This window comes from Neoarius graeffei, chromosome 17, assembly GCF_027579695.1.
Source record: "Neoarius graeffei isolate fNeoGra1 chromosome 17, fNeoGra1.pri, whole genome shotgun sequence".
NCBI lineage: Eukaryota > Metazoa > Chordata > Actinopteri > Siluriformes > Ariidae > Neoarius > Neoarius graeffei.
Genome location: NC_083585.1, coordinates 28,129,057 through 28,150,888, shown reverse-complemented (window position 1 = coordinate 28,150,888; position 21,832 = coordinate 28,129,057). Strand labels below are relative to the sequence as shown.

At 42.1% G+C, this 21,832-nt stretch overlaps 1 protein-coding gene across 5 annotated transcripts in view; it reads right to left on the bottom strand.

Annotated features, from left to right (window-relative positions):
- myo18ab (myosin XVIIIA b) overlaps positions 1-21,832 on the bottom strand; it is a 257,442-nt gene that overhangs the window by 55,434 nt on the left and 180,176 nt on the right. For all 5 annotated transcript variants that reach the window (XM_060943952.1, XM_060943953.1, XM_060943949.1 and 2 more), the window contains 6 exons: positions 21,015-21,080; positions 16,620-16,748; positions 5,390-5,533; positions 3,733-3,822; positions 2,553-2,672; positions 22-133 (listed from right to left, as the gene is read on the bottom strand). In XM_060943952.1, coding sequence (XP_060799935.1) covers positions 22-133; positions 2,553-2,672; positions 3,733-3,822; positions 5,390-5,533; positions 16,620-16,748; positions 21,015-21,080 — 661 coding nt within the window. The remainder of the gene's footprint in view (positions 1-21; positions 134-2,552; positions 2,673-3,732; positions 3,823-5,389; positions 5,534-16,619; positions 16,749-21,014; positions 21,081-21,832) is intronic.

Sequence of the window (21,832 nt, the reverse complement as noted above, 5' to 3'; positions counted from 1 at the left end):
GCAAGAAGTACTGTCCCTTGCCTGTGTCATCGTCGTCCATCTCTCCGTTAAGCTCGGAGGCGTGTATGAGCCGAGTCTCCATGACCTCCATCTCCATAGACTCCATCTGCTTCTTCATAGTGTCGAACTTGGCCTGACGCATGCAAACACACACACAGGTTCTTGAATCTGGTAAATACCATCTGCTCGAAAAGAAGAGCTTTGTACCTCACAGGCCAACTTAACCAAACGAGCAAAAAATAAATATGTAGTGTACATACACCATCAGCAGAGACAAGTACAGAGCCTCTCTCCTTCTCCCACACACAAAAACACCTTCTGTCTAACCCTGCGATCAAACTTGCAAGTGATGTGCACCGATTCGTGTCTTAATGTTTGTGCCACAGAGGCATCACAGCTCCAGGGTGATGAGCAGCATTTAATTCAGAGTACAGGAAAGTTTGACATTATACAACACCACTGCATTCGATTTACCACTTAACTGAACATTAAAAACCTGGACAGTACACACCCACAAGAAATAACCGCAGCAGTCATACGGTAGCACCCCCACATAGGAGTCACTTGTAGCTTCCTAGTGTGCACACACACTACGGTGCATCAGTTGCCCCCTAAAAATGAAAAGTTCCTCCGATCATGATGCATTTTTGTTTTTATGTTCCTTTTGGTAAGAAAACACACTGGGTGAAATATTTTGACAAAATTCATAAGTTTAATGGTGGCACCAGGAGCTCAAAGTTATGGAAAAAGCTGCTATGACTTTTATGACAATTTCGATCACTTTTCATGAAACATTATGACTCCGTTCAGACTGCACCCTGAAACGACCCATATCCGATTTTTCTGCCCATATGCGACCTGTATCTGATTTGTTATTGACAATCTGAACGACACAGATCCGATTTTTTCACATGCGAGCCAGGCCGCTTGGATATGTGGTCCTAAATCCGATGCATATCCGATATTTTCACATGCGACTGCAGTCTGACCGGACAGGTCGCATTCATGCGACCTACACGTCATCAACAAGAGACAAACGTCACTATTCTGCGTTGGCTAATCCCGCCTCTTTGGTGGAAAACAACAACATTTGTACAGTTTTCAGAATTTAAATAGACTTTTATAGAATTGATCAAGCTAATGGTGGATTTGGTAGGGACCTGGATGTTGATCTGTTAGCCTGATTAAATAAAACAGTTTCTATAACTGATTTATAACTTAAACCATCCTGTATTACAAGATAAGATTGTTCTGGAAATTTCCAGTAATTTGACACCTTCGGTCTCATTAGTCTGCTGCCCACATTAATCAGATTATTGTGTGAGTTCCGCCGCCGCCACAAAAACCACATCGCCAGGTCTCGCCTCATCTCCATCGCAAACTGCACTGGTGTTTCTGCACCTTGAGCCAGCGCTGAGAGAAGTTGCAGAATTCAGCTGGCTATAAACAATCTAAATAAATATTTATAAAAATGTCGAAAAAGTTTATTAATATGACGAAATAAATATGTGCAAATTATTAAGCCTGAATTAAGAGTTTGGTAATACAGCGGCCGTATCCCAAATGACTGCCTACTGAAGCTCGAGTGCACTATATAGAGTTTAAAAATCCATTACTTCCTAGTAACATGTAGTGCACTTATATAGAAATTAGAGAGACATTTAGGAGTCAACCCTCGTTACCAGGCTACACGTTTTCATTTCAGTTCAGAAACAAAAACACACACGAGACCTCACACTTTAACACTAATCAGATAATTAAACAAACAAACAAAAAAAGAAATCATTAAACTTGAAGAGTGCGCTTTTTTTTTTGTTTATGTATTACGTAGATGTGCTTATTACGTGTCAATTTGCGCATGCGGGACACTTTTGGGTCGTTTTCCGTTCATATTGGAGATCGCATACAAGTCTCATATAACTGGTAATGTGAACGGCTTAACAAAAAAATCGGATTTCACAACAAATCGGATATGGGTCGTTTCAGGTTGCAGTCTGAACGTAGTGTATGGCACCTTATAGAGTATACCAAATATCTTAGATACACATTTTTAGTACATATTCTAAATATATCATCAAGCACAGTTTGAGTTTTAGCTGTTCATTGAATCATTGTTCAACTACTTTTAAACAATACAAATGTATTATGAATCACATTAATGCTTCTCAATCCCTTGCAAAGGTTCTTAACACGATCTCTGGCTCACAAGAAATCAATAAATGGAGTCCAACATTGTGATTCAAACATAAAATAAGCGTTTTTTGGCAAAAAAATGAACCTCATGGTGCCACTATTAGACTTTTGAATATGGTCAAAAAATGTTACAGGATGTCTTTATTGGTGAAAAGGAACACCCAAACAAAAATGCATCAGATTTTATGAAAGTGAGGGCAACTGATGCACCCTAGTCCACACAGTGTTATTTACGATTAATATTACGATTATTTATTATCCCAGTGCATTTACAACACTCCAAGACGAGGCGCTGCCCTAGAAATTATTCTGTCAAATTTCAACTCTACTGCAAAGTGTCATAGCAGTTCTGCAGATACCTGAAGGTCTTTCATGTCCTTCTCCAGCCGTAGTCTCTCGGAGGTCTCGGACTCGAGCAGCTGAGAGGCAGACTCGCCCGTGTTCCTTTCATCAGCTAGCTCTGATGACAGCTCTGTGATCTAAAACACAGAAATGCAGGCACTTACCATACAGTGGCCTTGCCTCAAATGACCTCAGATTGTTGTGAATAAGTCCGGTGTTGAACCTCAACATCATGCTTTAGATATGTGACACGAAGCTGTTAGCATTTTAGCTATGTCATTTGAGGCTGTGCGTGTGCGCGCAATCAAAAGATTTTCTAAAAATAATCTGGAACTTCGCATTCTGACCCGGGGCTACGTAATTGTTGATTATGTTTTAATCATGATCATGGCTTCTTCCATTAAACATCAAATCACAGCAATACAGCTAAGCTCAGATATTGGTTTGGTTTTTTTTTTCGTGCATTAAATCATGAGTCTTCATCAGCTGTCTAATTGGTTGCATATAATATTAATAATAATTTAATATTGCTAAAATGCCTTTATTAGCAGGTGGTATAATGGTTAGCACTGTTGCCTCATGGCAAGAAGGTTCTGGGTTCGAGCTCAGTGGCCGGCGAGGGTCTTTCTGTGCGGAGTTTGCATGTTCTCCCCGTGTCTGTGTGGGTTTCCTCCGGGTGCTCCGGTTTCCTCCACAGTTCAAAGACATGCAGGTTAGGCTAATTGGTGGCGCTAAATTGACCGTAGGTGCGATTGTGAATGGTTGTTTGTCTCGGTGCGTCAGCCCTGCGATGACCTGACCCTAACCTCGCCTCTAGTCAGCTGGGATAGGCTCCAGCTTGCCTGTGTCCCTGCACGGGGGGGGGGGGGGGGGGGGGGGGGGGGGGGGATGGATGGATGGCTGCCTTTATTAGCATCTTAGCAGTTGCCCTAATCCAGCCTTTGTTGAAACCTGGATACGAGCAGTGAAATCTGCATGAACTTGTGTTCCAACGCGTGTGGGGAAAGCCTAATGGTTAGAGAAGCCAAAAGATCATCGGTTCGATTCCCTGGACCAGCAGGAATGGCTCAAGTGCTCTTGAGCAAGGCACCTAACCCCCAACTGCCCCCCAGGCTGCTCTGGGTTTGTTGTACATCGCTCTGGATAAGAGTGTCTGCTAAATGTCTGTAATGTAATAATAATGTAATGTAACTTCACCCTGCTCTCTAAACGATCAGTGTTGAGTCGCAGCTCGTTTCTCTCCTTCTCCACTTTCTCCAGCTTCAGCTTCAGCTGCTGAATCTCCTCCTTTAAAAAAAAAAAAAAAAGACACAAAATTAGGAGACAGGAAGTTCCTCCAGACAGGAAGCTCATAAACAACACACAATCCTCATCAGAGACACTCAACTGATGGACAATTTAACAGAAAGGACATATTATATATATAAAAAGGAACTTCTCCTCTCTGCACTCTTTCCTCCAGCCTCTTCTTCTCTCACCTGAATGCTGAAGAAGGTGTGGCTCTGCATACTGTCTGGCTAAAGGAGTTCGCACCGTTTCTGTTAAATCAGGCTGCCCTGAGCTAGAGTCAGCAGCACGCCTCACTACTTGACCACAAAATTCAGCAGGACGCAGCCAAGTGGACGTGCAACACATAAATACGTATACACCTGCTGAATTATTGGCTCACTTCAGTCTCCCACAAGAGGAGGAGCTGCATTTGATCCAAGTAACATCTCTGTGCCACGACGCATCCCAAAAGAGCCAGCAGGCTGAAAGTACACAGGTAATGTATTCACACACATTTTTCTACAGTCACACGGAGATAAAAATGCAGAGACGTGAATCAAAGGGGCCGAGGGGCTTTGGCTGAGACTAAACGAATTCTGAGAGGCTGGAATTCAGGAGGGACTACGACAGGGAAGAGCAAGTAACAGGGACCATCCACATAGGCTTTATGTGCAGCTCTGCCACTGTCAAATGCCAAAACCTAAACATGGTGCAACGATTTAGTGCTTTTGAAGTGTCTGGAAAGGACTCCGTTCAGAAGGTGGATCCTGAGAGATGTTGGCAGACATGAGCAGAGAGAAAGAAATGGAGACAAAACCGAGAGAACAGACAAATCCATGGAGAGAAACAGACACAGATAAAGAGATATTTGGCACCCTCTCAGCTGTGTATGAAGCATTTCCCATTTCTGTTTTGAGGCAGTTTAAACACATGAATAGCACCAATCATTTCAAATGGTGGAAAACAACGAAGAAGAATATATTAACATGATTCCGAAATGTGAAATAACTAACAAATAAAAACCGAACACAATAAATAATGCAATTTCGCCTATAGATTATTTATCATTTGATATGAAGCTACTGCACAGGCTGTAAGCAAGTAATTTCACCTTTTTTTTTTTAAAGATATTTTTTTGGGCTTTTTGCACCTTTATTGGATAGGACAGTGTAGAGACAGGAAACGAGCGGGAGAGAGAGACAGGGAGGGATCGGGAAATGACCTCGGGTCGGAATCGAACCCGGGTCCCCGGATTTATGGTATGGCGCCTTATCCACCTGAGCCACGACGCCCCCCGAGTAATTTCACCTTTGTGCCGTACATAATCTTTGATAATCATTGCTATGTTGAATGTATCTTTGGAAATGACAAAAGTTTGACTAGTCATAATTTAGTGAGCAATGACCCTCAATGATTAGCGTACAACGGGACCACACTTTGTCTGCATCATCATAGAGGGTTTACTGTGCTATTTGGGACAGGGCTTTACTGAGATTGGTAGTGATAGAACACGAGAGGAAAGGATCACAAAACAAAGAGAACCTGCATTGGGTTGGGGGTGGCTGATAAATAAGCAGTAACATACGTCTTTGCCACGAATCTGCTCCTCGCTGAGCTGCACTTGGATGAGAGGCCGTACGGTGGTGAAGAGCTTCCACCAGGGCCAGTCCTTCACGCCATGGTTCTTCTTGATGTTCTTCTGGATGCAGCGGATGGCCAGGTCTTGGATCTGCAACATCGTAACATGGCGGTTGGAGCACAGACTTGCAACATATAAAAAAACAAAACAAAACTGAACATCCAGCTGATATAACCTTACAGAAATACCAGCATAAACAATCCTACTCCTATTTTGTTATTTAATAAATTTGTCTTAAAATACGACTTGTTGAAACAAGTAAAGTAAAACACATCATACAGTAAAAAGGAGCAGCTGTGGAACTCTCAAATCAGCAGTTCCAACTAGGAGGGTGAGCCAAATGTAAACCTTGTACAAGATTATAACACTATATGGTCAAAAATGTATGGACACCTGACCATCACACCCATGTGTGAGCCTTTCCGCAAACTGTTGTCACAAAGTTGGAAGCACGCAACTGTACAGGAGGTCTTTGTATGCTGCAGCATTAAGAACTGCCCTTCACTGGAACTAAGGGACCCAAAGCTGTTCGAGCATGACAATGCCCCTGTGCACAAAGCAAGGTCCATGAAGACATGGTGTGCCAAGGCTGGTGTGAAAGCCCTGGTCTCAACCCCAATGATCACCTTTGGGATGGACTGGAATGCCAACTGAGACCTAGGCTTCATCGCCCAACATCAGTGCCTGAACTCACGAATGCTCTTGTGGCTGAATGAGCACAAATGCCCACAGCAACACTCCGAAATCTCGTGAAATCTTCCCAGAAGAGTGGAGATTATTGGACTAAACCCCCCTCAGAGTCCGATGGGCAGCCGTCCACATACTTTTGGCCATATGATGTATATTAGAATTGAACCAATTTTTTCAAGAGGAATCCAGACACTTGTTAAAGCATGTACGCAGAGCCATGGCCTCGCTTTCGTTTATAAATGCCTTGAGATCTCAAGAATGGCACAGGAATAGTTTGAAGCGTTAACAATAAATCTAATAGCGTAATTTTTACAATTAAAGTGATTTAGGTAGCGGTCTGAGTGAATGATGTTGACGTCCGTAACGTCACAGCAGGAAGTCTATTGGTCTCACCGCCATTTCCGCTATACTAAAACACAGAGCTGACTGCAACTCCGATCCTTCATTTTGAGCTAATTTATCACCATGCCACGTAGATGTGCTGCTGGCGGGTGCAGCAACACAACAGAAGGTGGATTTACGTTGCATTCATGGCCCAAGAATGTTCAAACTGCAAAGATTTGGACGAGTTTTGCGAGAAGTTCATGGGCACATTGGGCGGCTATGAAGTGGTCGCACCTCTGCTCTGCACATTTTACTGAAGACTCGTACGACACCTCTGATCTGTTGAGGAGCATTGGCTATAAGCCCGTATTGAAAGAGGGTGCAGTACCAACAATTAAAGAAAAAGAAAACAAGAAAAGGAAAGTATTTATTTTATTTTTTTTAAAGTGAGTTCAGTTGCACCAGTTCTTCCGGAGTTAGCCGAGGGTTGTTGGTAAAACCCGGGACGTGACATATCGCTCGGGCAGTGACCTCCCCACGGTTGTTGCTAAAACCAGTGACGTCCCGTTCCGTCCTGGGTTTTAGTAATTGCCTGAACCGAGCAGAATACACAGTATGGAGTGAATGAGTGGAGCAGCCGTCTGATTTTCTCCACTGGATATTGCTGCCAACTCACCCTGATGTGGAAGAAGCGAATGAACGGAGAACTGAACGAACAACTGAAAGTCAGATTGTTTCAAAACAATCGGCCACAAGATCGGCCTTCAAGAAGCGAGAACACAGACAGGTAAGCTCCGACTCTCATTTGGATACAAAAAAAAGAAAAAATTCACAAAAACAACACTTGTCGTTTCCCTGCATTTAGATTAATACATGTAACTTGTATTGCGTGTTTAAGTTAGTGGTATAAGATTATTTAATTTGCTTCAGAATGTGATTGTCTCAGTTCATCTGATTATTTAATGAGCCTTTTACGTTTTATCAGTGAAAATGCATGCATGTACATGTGTGTTGCATAAGTTATAACACCTATCCTGTTTTAATGAGAGTCAACCCACAATCAATGAAGTCAAATCAGTCTTAGTTGAGCAAGTCGGTAACGGGATTTCTTACTTTCACCATAAATGTTTATTTATATGACTTTGGTCTGTAGCTGTAAAAGGCCTCGGCCTTAAAACCGGTTACCGCTGTGACGTCACGCACTCAGGGCTGGCTGGCTCAGCGGGGCAGCTCGAATACCAACTTTGCGGTCGATTTTAACTCTCAAAAACATATTTTTTATTCCCATTTATGCAGCATACAAGAGTCAAGGATGGAGATACTATCCACTCAGAAATTTATTTATAAATAAAGGTTCTGCGTATCTGCTGTAAGCACTGAAATATTTGCACTGAGCAAAATGGAGAGCGTGTAGAAAAATTATATAGTTTTGTGACACCTGCTCGCATTAAACAATGTAAAAGAAAACATTAGACTCACCTTCAAGCATAGAGAATACGTAGAAAAATAAATACCCAAAAAACTAACAGCTTGAAGTGATTGACTTTTTTTCCCCAGAACATTAAGAGGAGGAAACCATTTTTGCACTGCTGCCAGATTTCTGCCACAGAACCTCTTAATAATTAAAGCTCTGAGTTACTGATCAGAGGGTCTGGGGGTCGCACCTCTGCACCGCCAAGCTTCCAATGTTGGGCCCGTAACCCTATCAGCTCAACCTATCCGCATCGATCCCACATAGACATGGGAAAAAGATGCAAAAAGGAGAAGAATTTAGTTCACTCTTCATGTTCATCTGTCATTACATAGAGCTTTGTTTCGGAATGAGGAAGGAACGGCAGCTCTGTCCAGCTCCAGTGCAGCAGAAAGCAGGAAGATAACCCCCAAGTGGACGAAGGTCCAAATCTCTGGGCTTGGGATCTATGGAGCCTTCATGCTATAGAAAAGCCTATCTTCTTGCTGAGAGAGTTACTCAATGCTGGACTGCGAAGCAGATCCCAAACCCTTGCGGGTAATTAAACTGCACATCAATACCACTCAGAAGCTAATTTAAACTGCTATAATGTTTCCTGGCTGCTGAAACATGCGTATCTTCAATGAGAGCAGATTATCTGGAAATCCAATTAGAGTGGCAAAATTCAGCTCGTGGTTGTAAGAGCTGGTAATGGCCTTCAGGTAATCTGTCACACAGCAAGAGCCTTAACACAACAAAATTGTATCTGCTCGCTCTCAAATGGTCCCACACACATGGACCTGAGCTCGTCTGAACTCGAATGTGAAGCAGCAGGTAGCTTTTATGTGCATGCACGCTTCTGACAGGCACCTACATACATATTAGCTTCCACAGTCACGTTTTTGTAACAACAGACACTATGAATTGGACGCAGTTCTGTCAGCAGGGTTGAGGCAAAGGATTCACAAAGGAAACACAAGGATTCAGACATGGGAATAAAATGGCTGTCATTAGGTTCTACAGTTTCAAAGTCTGCTCAAAAATATTTCCTCCTGTATGACGTAAAGCACTAAAAAACAAACAAAAAACAAGATCAACTCTGAGCTCCTGCTCACTTACGTATCCCCCCGCTCTCGCTTATATCAGAATGCAAGCAATCGAAGGAATAGGACACTTATTATGAATGTTGACTTCAACAAATAATTAACCCTGAAACAAGTAAGTAGAGCCGTGTCTCTCCCCAGGGATTTCAAACAGCATCCTGGTAAACCGTCATTTTGAAATAGGATTCTTCAGTAATAGTTCAGTACCAAATTGTATTGGGTTTTTTTTTCAATTATTCTATTTTTATTTTTATTTATTGCATTGCCTGTTTGCACCGTGGGTCAGAGAGGACTGATATTTCATCTGTGCTGTATGTTGAGCATGTATAGCATATTTGACAATAAAGTTGACTTGACTATCAAGCAATTGTGATTTGTAATTGCTGAGAAAAGTCTTACGAAAATTTTGTAAATCCACGCTATATGTTTCATAAATGCATTCAGTCGGCAAACAAAGTTGACGTGCGACAGACCTGAAAACGGCATACACGGTATAGAACCCCAAGCTGAAGCTCGGTACCAAATATCAAGCAGTTGTGATTTGTAGTTGCTGAGAAAAATGTTACGGAAATTTTGTAAATCCACGCTATATGTTTCATAAATGCATTCAGTCGGCAAACAAAGTTGACGTGCGACAGACCTGAAAACGGCATACACGGTATAGAACCCCAAGCTGAAGCTCGGTACCAAATATCAGGCATTTGTGATTTGTAGTTGCTGAGAAAAGTGTTACAAAAATTTTGTAAATCCACCCTATAAGTTTCGTAAATACATTCAGTCAGTAAACAGGAAGTCGATGTGCGACAAGACAATGGTATACACAGGATAAAACCCCAAGCTGAAGCTCGGTACAAAATATCAAGCAGTTGTGATTTGTATTCGCTGAGAAAAATGTTACGAAAATTTTGTAAATCCACGCTATATGTTTCGTAAATACCGTACATTCAGTCGGTAAACAGGAAGTTGATGTGCGACAGACCTGAAAACGGTACACATGGTATAGAACCCCAAGCTGAAGTTCAGTGCCAAGTGGCTATGATTTGTGGTTGCTGAGAAAAAGGGTATATCAGGCAGACGGACAGAGGTAAACCAGTATGCCCCTTCTTTCGGAGTGGGGTTTTTAAAAATTAAAAAAAAGGAGGTTCCAGAAAGGCTAAACAGGATTTGCAATTAAAATTATTACGTGAACACATGTCATCATTTCCTTTCTTTCTCCACAAGAGACAACCTTGTTCAGAAAGTTTTTTTTTTTTCCATCAATCCCATTCAGAGTTTTCAATCAGGACATAAAAGTTGCATGACTCTCAGCTAAAATTTCTCTGTAATGACCGGTCTATCAGAGCTATTATTGCTCCACCACTAAAAGAGACGGAGACCCATGTTCTTTTGGAAACGTCTCTATTTCAAGAGCTGCAATCCAAGCTTCAGGAGCTCTCAAATAGAAAAGAGGACAAGAAAATTAAGTGCAATTTGTGGCAGTTTGCTGTTTTTTCAGTTAGCACGACAACCTTCAATTTAACAGTCTCGGGCAGAATTGTGCCAGGATCAGACCACACGAATCGTATTCGGCACGATTTTGACACGGTTTTATTGTGGCCGATACATTTCCAGCATTAGGCCTCAATATGAACGTTGGGAATGATGGACTGGCCTTGTAGTGTGACATGATGATGATGATGGACTTGGTGTCATTTCCGTGAGTTACAATTCAAAGGCCTGATTAAACAAATGCGTCTTGTCTTGCGTTTTCGTTTAAAGCAGTCGATGTTAGTACAGTCCTTGCTGTCTTCTGGTAAGTTGTTCCACAGTTGAGGAGCAGCAATAATACAAAGATCTACAGATCTTGAGATTGAAGGAAGGTTTCTTTAAGAGATTCCTACTGGAGGAATGGCGGGGACATGACGGCTTGTCAGGAGTAATTAGATTCTTGACATAAACAAAGAACGGCGATGTGGCACCTGGGACGCCCCATGACACCCAGATGAAAAGTCTAGCACGTCTGAATTTTCTTGCAGTTTAACAACGCGTTCCTTGATAGCCATGACTGACAATTTCTTTACCCTCCCACATGACGACACGCAAGGACGTGAACGATGCTTCGTCGGGGTCAAACTTGTGCTGCCAGTCTTCTGACCAAGACACAGCAAGAATTTATAGCACTAGGACTGCCTAATGACATTGTGACCATTGTGAAAGACAAAGTATATATATGTATGTATTGTGTAGTCCAGGCCTATTCAAATAGCGGCCCGGGGGCGAAATTGGCCCGATTGAAATTTAATCCGGCCCGCGGCAGATTTTTTAAAACAAAACAAAAAACATATCTACGTATCTGCCGCGGTGCACAGTTTTCTCTACCGCTCTGGCACAGACCAGAGTACAGGTCATCTCCATGGTGACAAACACTCACTCATTCTCGCCATGTGACACTCCATGCAGCTACAGCAGTGGCAACATGGCAGTGTCCAAGCAACATCACAAAGTTGACAGAGAAAACCGTAAATTTCAAAGCGAATGGACTGAAAAGTACTTATTTACTTTGCCAACTATGGCAAGCGATAGACCTGTGTGTTTATTGTGCAACGAATCTGTAGCTGTGGCCAAAGAGTACAACGTGAAGAGACATTTTACAACGAAACATGCTTCATTTTCTGAGCAATACCGAGAGGGCTCCGAGGACAGACGAAGGAGAATAGACAGACTGGTAACTTCTTTTGAACAAAGTCAGCGTGCAATTGGTGGCTTTTGCACAGAACAAGAGAGCTTTGATTGCATCTCTACGAGTGGCGTGGATACTGACAAGAAAAAAAAAAAAAGACCCTTCACCGAGTCAGAAACTACATGCTGGCGGTTGTTGACAAAAGGATTGTTGACCAAAAAATGAAAGACAACGTGTCCTCATCTATTAAAAAAAGTACCGTTTTCATTATATTTCATAATAAAGGAAAAGAATAATGTACCTTATTTTATTTCATATATTATGTACCTTAGTATAGTATATTTTAATTGCCTTTAGCTGATATCAATTTTCTGTCTGGCCCTCACAAATCTTGTAATTTTCTAGTTTGGCCCCCCTGCAAATGTATTTGAATAGCCCTGGTGTAGTCGGATCCCAGCATTAATGAAAAACCATTACAGTTCTTGAGCAGCGTTCCTCATCCTGCCTGCATCCAAACACACTGTTTAATTAGCAGAAGACTACAAATAAACTTCACACCACAGGCAGGCTTTTCACACACTTCCTTCTCTGAAAAAGCCTTGTGAAGAAAATGTGTTCCACCAGCAGCGATGGGAATAACGGCGTTAGAAATAAACGGCGTTACTTTTTTTAGTAACGAGTAATCTAACTAATTACTTTTTACATCGTTATAACGCCGTTCCCGTTACTTACAATAAAATGCTTTGCGTTACTTTATTAAAGCTGTTCTCATCTGGCACATGCTCGTTCAGCCTTTCTTCACTCTGCTTTCGTGAGGGGCAGGGAGACGCGAGACAACGGCACAGTAAGCCAATCAGAGTAGATTTGGACAACATACGTAGGTAGGCCACGCCTACTGCACTACTGCGCATGCTTTCAATCAGAAGACACAGTGATGGCGAGCAGTCAGCCCAACACTGCGCGTTCAAACTGGAAATACAGCCATTGCTTTTCATTACTTGAAATAAAAGGCAAAAATGTCTACGTGCAATGCACATTATGTCGAGGAACAAAGCGTTTGTCCTCGTCAGTGGCCAGTAATTAGTAACAATTTTAATAACTACAAAAATATATTAAATTTGATGTCTTCTCACATTGTCCCACAAAAATATTAATATAGTGTAGATAATGTTACTGATTGGTTCTGTTAAGTGTCCATTTCAGTCATTAAACACATTTAACATTCACTTTTATTATGATTACACTAATTGAATTTGATTTTTTTTTTGGGGGGGGGGGGGGGGGGGGTAACAAAATGTAACGGAATAATTACTTTCCCTGGTAATTAGTTACTTTAATGACAAAGTAACTCCGTTACTAACTCAGTTACTTTTTGGGAAAAGTAACTAGTAACTATAACTAATTACTTTTTGAAAGTAACGTGCCCAACACTGTCCACCAGTAGGTTTTGTGGGTAAAGTAACAGGTACAAAGGCCCACTTCAGCATCCTTCTGCTCTCCAATAAATGTCACAACCTTGGATGGATTTAACCAAGAAACTTAAACTACAGTCTGCTTCCCTTACACAAAAGTGGATTGAAAAACACAATGATATTGTGGAAACCTTTTACAGATGCACATACAAAAATGTTCAGACAAACAGCGGTGTTAAACCACAGGGATGAGGTTCCATGTAACCTCCACAGCAGCGCTGCACCAGCCTGAACCATCACCAAGATTATCTATAATATCCTGCACCAATACTCACAGTACCCAGGATAAAATGTTTTTAATCTGCAGTTACCCAGCAAACAAGTGGCAGTAACAATCAGAAAAACGGGGCGGAGCCTATTCCTGATTGACAGTCGCAAGACAAAGGGTTTCACTGGACATGCAGGCGGCGTTTAAAGTCGTGCTTTACGACTGCACACTACTGATATGTATATCAATGGAGGCAATGTCATGAACAGAAAAATTAATGAAAAAAGCCTACATATGAAAAAAAAAGGTTTTGCTGAAGTCTGCGTATAGCACTGTGCTACTCGCATCAGGCTAGCTGTTATATGGCTTTTAGTAGAATTTTTTTTTACAAAGTAGATTACATTTTCAGAAACAGGAACACGCAGGTATGTGAAAATACTGATGAAACCACCACACCACAAAGCAGTAACAGAACACTCCGATGGTAAGTAAATAGTCATTTAACAGTGAAACATACTGAGAGAAAATAAAGACGCAGAATTGAACATACAGTGCGGAGCGTAAATGAGTACACCCCCTTTGAAAAGTAACATTTTAAACAATATCTCTCAGTGAACACAAACAATTTCCAAAATGTTGACAAGTTTAATATAACATCTGTTTAACTTATAATGTGAAAGTAAGGTTAATAATATAACTTAGATTACACATTTTTCAGTTTTACTCAAATTAGGGTGGTGCAAAAATGAGTACACCCCACAACAAAAACTACTCCATCTAGTACTTTATATGGCCTCCATGATTTTTAATGACAGCACCAAGTCTTCTAGGCATGGAATGAACAAGTTGGCGACATTTTGCAACATCAATCTTTTTCCATTCTTCAACAACGACCTCTTTTAGTGACTGGATGCTGGATGGAGAGTGATGCTCAACTTGTCTCTTCAGAATTCCCCAAAGAAAATAATTTCTTGACACCACAAAGGTGAAGGCTACAAGATGATCAGCAAAGCTTTACTTATCAGTCAGAATACTGTAGCAAAAGTGGTACAAAAATTTAAGAAAGATGGAACTGCAACAGAGACGTCCAGGTCGTCCACGGAAGTTAACACCTCGACAGGAGCGTCTTCTGATGAGAACGGTTGAAGAAAATCGGCATGCAAGTTCACTGCAGTTATCTAAAGAAGTAGAAAGCCAAACTGGGGTGACTATTTCCCGTGACACAATACGGCGTACACTGCAGAGGAATGGCATGCATAGATGCCGTCCACGAAAGAAGCCTCTCCTGAAGCCCAGGCACAAAAAAGCCCGCCGAGAGTTTGCCAGGGCCCATGCTGACAAAGATGAAGACGACTGGGACTCTATACTCTGGAGTGATGAGACCAAGATAAATGTTTTTGGAACTGATGGCTTCAAAACTGTATGGCGTCGCAAAGGTGAGGAATACAAAGAAAAATGCCTGGTGCCTACAGTGAAACATGGTGGTGGCAGTGTCCTTATGTGGGGCTGCATGAGTGCTGCTGGTGTCGGGAGCTGCATTTCATTGATGGCATCATGAATTCACAGATGTATTGCTCTATACTGAAAGAGAACATGCTACCATCACTCCGTGCCCTTGGTCGTCGTGCACTTTTCCAACATGACTAAACACACATCTAAGGCCACTGTTGGATTTCTGAAGAAGAACAGGGTGAAAGTGATTCAGTGGCCGAGTATGTCTCCTGATCTGAACCCAATCGAACACCTATGGGGAATTCTGAAGAGACAAGTTGAGCATCACTCTCCATCCAGCATCCAGTCACTAAAAGAGGTCATTGTTGAAGAATGGAAAAAGATTGATGTTGCAAAATGTCGCCAACTTGTTCATTCCATGCCTAGAAGACTTGGTGCTGTCATGAAGTACTAGATGTAGTAGTTTTTGTTGTGGGGTGTACTCATTTTTGCACCACCCTAATTTGAGTAAAACTGAAAAATGTGTAATCTAAGTTATATTATTAACCTTACTTTCACGTTATAAGTTGAACAGATGTTATATTAAACTTTGTCTTGTCAACATTTTGGAAATTGTTTGTGTTCATTGAGAGATTGTTTAAAATGTTACTTTTCAAAGGGGGTGTACTCATTTACGCTCAGCACTGTATCTAACGTGTGATGTTTTGAGCGGCACAGCAAGAAGGTTCTGGGTTCGAGCCCAGCGGCCGATGGGGACCTTTCCGCGTGGAGTTTGCATGTTCTTCCCGTGTCTGCGTGGGTTTCCTCCGGGTGCTCCCGGTTAACATGGAGTGGCCTTGGGCTGAAGTGCCCTTGAGCAAGACCCCTACAGTAACAGCGCCCCGGGTGCTGTAGCATAGCTGCTCACTGCTTTGGGTATGTGCTTGTGCTCATTGTTCACTTATATGTGTGCATGTGTGTGCTCACTGCTTCAGATGGGTTGGATGCAGAGAGGCATTTCACTGTGCTAAAGTGTACGTGTGATAAATAAAGTTGTCATGTAAGAACAGAACAAAAAGTGACAGTTATAGCGGGAGAGTTCGATCACGGCTTGGTGCTGGACTTTATTTTTTCAATATGACAGACTGACGAAAGGAAGACCGAAGACTTCAGATAAAGCTGGTGTGCAAGAATAACGTCTTCATAGTCCAAGATCAATTCACACCATAAATATTTCTGAAACGTTTTCACCATACAAATAACTCTGTTCTCATTGATAAAATACGTGCGTCTCCATTTTAACGAACGCCATTTCCGTGAGGCAAAAAGGGAAAACATGACTCCATACTTTCTGCTGTAGTCTTTAGACTACTATTTTTCATTTGCACACATCTCCATAGAAATGCATTCGTATTGATTTTCGACCAAAAGAGAGTGTGAACAGAGGCATAAATGTACACAGGGTACCAGAGGGTGAGGGTGGGGGTGAAAGAGGACACGAGCAAGCTGGGATCGATCCAGCCATGATGGAGGGCTGAGTGAGAGGCAGTGTGTCCCTGAAGACAGTCAGATTGAATGTTATCTGCCAACTGAGGGCACAGCCAGGGGGATTTATTATAGGCTGCTCTGATGAAATCCTGATGTAGTCCTGATGGGCAAACAGTCCTACAGCAGATGGACGTGCACTCACCGCAGAGGACTCTCACTTCAAACGCAGCCCAAAGAACAAAATATAACGCAGTCTCATTTTGCTCATATTCTGAATCGTATTTTATTGCCATAAGATGTTTAAGGGGTGGCACTGATGATGAAGAATTAAAAAGCTCTATCGGCACTCACCTTCCTCTTTTTGAAGGCTTGCCGGGCGAGGTAGCCTCTGCAGGTGGCCTGGAAGAGCGTGATGTTGCGCCTGGTCTGCAGATCCCTCTGTTCCTCCAGCTTAGCCAGAACACCTGCCCGGAAGAATACCTGTAAAGAGAGCACATTTATGAGATCCACAGCTCGTAAAACAAGCGCTGCGATTTGACTTCTTTGTGTGTCTAGTCGGAGAGTTCTTTCTCTAAAGCACACCAGCTGCAACAAGCATCCTCTCTCATTTCACATGTTCCGTTTGTATGAAATAAAAACGTGTCAGTATAACTGCATTACTACCCAAAGGATTTAACAGCCAGTACGACGAGAGCACAGAGCAGAGGTTCTGAGTGTCGGCTGATTAAATCACCCTACATCGGTAACGATGCCAGCAAACGTCTCTTGATTGAGTTTTTATATGCCGTTGCACCACAGTGCAGGTTTCCTCTATAGATCAAAACCAGCCAACATTTCTGCAGTTTTTTTTATTAAGACACACAGCAGCCTGTAGATGAGTGGAGGGTAATGAAACAATACCATATAATCTACCGAGACTTCATAATTCATTTATTAGGACACCCCTTGACACAACTATTTTTAAATCACATCATCGCAACACATTTTTAGGACACACTGCTTAGCTGGAGCAGTACGTGTTGACACCCATGATGAAGAGTGCTGATGAAACTACTAAGCAACACCAAGGGGTGCCAATTTGGGTCAGCAAGCAGCCCTGAATCCTTCACCCACTAAGTTGCACGGCTGCTCTAGTACCGACAGCTGAAGGTCAGCATGGTTATCTGAGCAGAACGGCTTTGTCAGATGGGTCACGAAGCTCATCTTGTCATAATGTCTGAGACGAGGAGGAAAGAAAAAAAAAAAAACTCGAGAGAGCATTTTCACTCGTGGTGCTGTAAGGACAAATTGCTCATACAGTGGTGCTTGAAAGTTTGTGAACCCTTTAGAATTGTCTATATTTCTGCATAAATATGACCTAAAACAAGATCAGATTTTCACACAAGTCCTAAAAGTAGATAAAGAGAACCCAGTTAAACACATGAGACAAAAATATTATACTTGGTCATTTATTTATTGAGGAAAATGATCCAATATTACATATCTGAGTGGCAAAAGTATATGAACCTCTAGGGTTAGCAGTTAATTTGAAGGTGAAATTAGAGTCAGGTGTTTTCAATCAATGGGATGACAATCAGGTGTGAGTGGGCACCCTGTTTTATTTAAAGAACAGGGATCTATCAAAGTCTGATCTTCACAACACGTTTGTGGAAGTGTATCATGGCACGAACAAAGGAGATTTCTGAGGACCTCAGAAAAAGCGTTGCTGATGCTCATCAGGCTGGAAAAGGTTACAAAACCATCTCTAAAGAGTTTGGACTCCACCAATCCACAGTCAGACAGATTGTGTACAAATGGAGGAAATTCAAGACCATTGTTACCCTCCCCAGGAGTGGTCGACCAACAAAGATCACTCCAAGAGCAAGGCGTGTAATAGTCGGCCAGGTCACAAAGGACCCCAGGGTAACCTCTAAGCAACTGAAGGCCTCTCTCACATTGGCTAATGTTAATGTTCATGAGTCCACCATCAGGAGAACACTGAACAATAATGGTGTGCATGGCAGGGCTGCAAGGAGAAAGCCACCGCTCTCCAAAAACAACATTGCTTCTCGTCTGCAGTTTGCTAAAGATCACGTGGACAAGCCAGAAGGCTACTGGAAAAATGTTTTGTGGACGGATGCGACCAAAATAGAACTTTTTGGTTTAAATGAGAAGCGTTATGTTTGGAGAAAGGAAAACACTGCATTCCAGCATAAGAACCTTATCCCATCTGTGAAACATGGTGGTGGTAGTATCATGGTTTGGGCCTGTTTTGCTGCATGTGGGCCAGGACGGCTTGCCATCATTGATGGAACAATGAATTCTGAATTATATCAGTGAATTCTAAAGGAAAATGTCAGGACATCTGTCCATGAACTGAATCTCAAGAGAAGTTGGGTCATGCAGCAAGACAACGACCCTAAGCACACAAGTCGTTCTACCAAAGAATGGTTAAAGAAGAATAAAGTGAATGTTTTGGAATGGCCAAGTCAAAGTCCTGACCTTAATCCAATGGAAATGTTGTGGAAGGACCTGAAGCGAGCAGTTCATGTGAGGAAACCCACCAACATCCCAGAGTTGAAGCTGTTCTGTATGGAAGAATGGGCTAAATTTCCTCCAAGCCAGTGTGCAGGACTGATCAACAGTTACGGGAAACGTTTAGTTGCAGTTATTGCTGCACAAGGGGGTCACACCAGATACTGAAAGCAAAGGTTCACATACTTTTACCACTCACAGATATGTAATATTGGATCATTTTCCTCAATAAATAAATGACCAAGCATAATATTTTTGTCTCATTTGTTTGACTGGGATCTCATCTACTTTTAGGACTTGTGTGAAAATCTGATGTTTTAGGCCATATTTATGCAGAAATATAGAAAATTCTAAAGGGTTCACAAACTTTCAAGCACCGCTGTACATCAGAATGCTCATATATCAGAAGGTTAAACGCAAGCAGCTACAGTCCTAAACAGGGCTAAACATAGTCTCCATCTACACAGCTTCCATTGTGTGTTCCATTCCTTACCTACATCTGGAAGGACTGAGCATAATAATCTGATGTTCACTGATCTCCATCAATTCATTCATGCTGATGCCCTCAAGCTGTTTTTCACACTTGGCCCAAATACTCAAGTCTGTACCCATGAATGATTTTGGACTCATTTGTGGGAAGGCATTATCATCACAGACAAATTGCAGCACAAAAACCTCACATATGCTCTGCTTGAACTTTTTTTTTTGCAAAATTTGAGATAATGGGTACATCTCTTTATCGTTCTTATTAAACATCAAACTGAAATAAAATATAGCTATAATTCATCATTCTGCAGTTTTGTTCTTTTGCTTTTGCCTCGAAGAACAAATATGATATGAACATTAACCCGAGCTTTTTAATCCAGCTGTGCACAGAAAGGACAATTTCGCACTTTTTACACCGCTTACTGTGAGCACGCATGCCACCAGGAGCATGTACTAATCAGTTCAGTATGACAAACTCCCACACTGATGTTCTGCTTCACAAAAACTAATTCTAGAGCAGGAAGTAACAAGGATTCTAGGACGATGGTGCATGAACTAAATACTGTCCCTGATTCCTCTGGTGGAAATGCAATTTATGAGTTCGAGTTCCCCCCCCCCCCCCAATTTTCTCCCCAGCCCGGTCACTTGCCAATTCTCACCCATCAACATCATCTACCAACCAGGGAGGGTGAAGGCAAACACGCGTTTCCTCCGAGACACATGAAGCCAGGTTTAAGAACTGCTGCATCACAATGAAGTATAACACAATGGGAAGAAAGCACTATCCGCCCTCTTCTACATGAATTAGCCCACCATTAGCACGCCACTGTGACTGAAGAGAGAACGCCACCTCTCCAGACAGCATGCCCAATTTTGCTTCCCAGCTATGGATGGCTTTGACATCAGGATTTGTGAACCTTTGATCTACTGATGAGGTGAAGGTTTTCTGTTGTGCCACTCTGTAGCTACTATTATACTTTTATACACACCTGAAAGCAGTTGTCACATTTGGTTTTGTACATGCGAGTAAATTTGCACCACTTGTGGTCTGCGTATTGTCCTAGAGATTCCCATTTCCTATCCCCCCCCCATTTAAACCAGCAATTTATAAGCCTGCTGCTATATTGGCTTTCTTTCTTTCCTTCTTTGCTGCTGTGATCCCACTGAGCTGACTGGCGTTCGTTGTAACTCACTGGCGTACAGCACGTCCCAAATGCACAGCTGTTGTCTGCCAGTATCGTTCAGAATGTGCATGTAGGAAAGGGCACAAATTCAACTTTAATTGCACGAAACATAGAGAATCAGTGAGTGCGGCAGAAACTTCCAGGCCTTAGCCAAAGTCATGACTGCTAATTGTGAGACGCAAATGTCTCTTAATTGGTTTTCGTGCTCCAAAAGTGGCAGTCTCATCATAGCATCAATGAACGGCTGAGGAGGAACAACCTTTTGGCCCAGCTTCCCTATTGGCTGCTGCACTGTTTTCTCCAGCTGTGAAGTGTGTGTGTGTGGGGGGGGGGTGTCAGCAGCATCGATTCGAGGCAGATGACAGTGGCATAGAGGGAAACCAAAAGATTTCATAATCTAAATGGAAATCATACCATCTGTTCAGAACTGATCCCTGTCCTGATTCTGTATGCCAAATGCTTGTTCTATGCACTGATCCATAATCGAGGATTGTTGAATAAAAGTATGGGATTTAAAAAAAAAAAAAGCCTGTGATCAGAGTGAGAATGTGTCACTACTTACCCTGCTCAAACCCATGTGATAGCTGCTTTTCTCCAGCTCCAGAAACGCTAGTAGCTCCTCCACAGCCTGAAACACAAACATGCACATGCCGACAGGTACAGAAAGTTAATACACAGTGCACCGCAGTATGGCACAGCTCTGCCCCCTACATGTTCACATCCATCCACTTGGATTCAAAACTGCCTCGCTGTCCCAAATCTCATCTTGTTCACTCAGCTCAGATGCTGTTTCCTTCGTGGTATTCTCAAGTCACTGTCTCTTCATACCGTAGGCCCTTACCAAATCAGTCACTTTTACAGATTACTTTCAAGTGGATTCCAGTGTGAAACTCTCGTTCGAAGGAACAGCACATTCGTACTGATCACACAGAGATCAGGGTGTTGTGGCCAATCAATGCTGCTTGGTTAGAACGAACCAATTTTTTTTTTTTTATGAAAACAATATTACATTTTCATATTTACATACAGTACCAGCCAAAAGTTTGGACACACCTACCCATTCATAGGTTTTTCTGTATTTTGACTATCTTCTAGAACAATATCGAAGACATCAAAACTATGAAACAACACATGGAGCATACATGGAATTATGCGGTCAAAAAAAAAAACTGTCCAAGACAAAAATATAATGTTTTATCTTTTAGATTCTTCAAAATAGCCACCGTTTACCTTGATGACGCTTTACACACTACTGCCATTATTTTAACCAGCTTCATGAGGTAGTCACCTGGAATGCTTTTCAATTAACAACTGCTCCTCGTCAAAAGTTAATCAGTGCAATTTCCTGCCTTCTTAATGTGTATGATACGAAACCGTAAA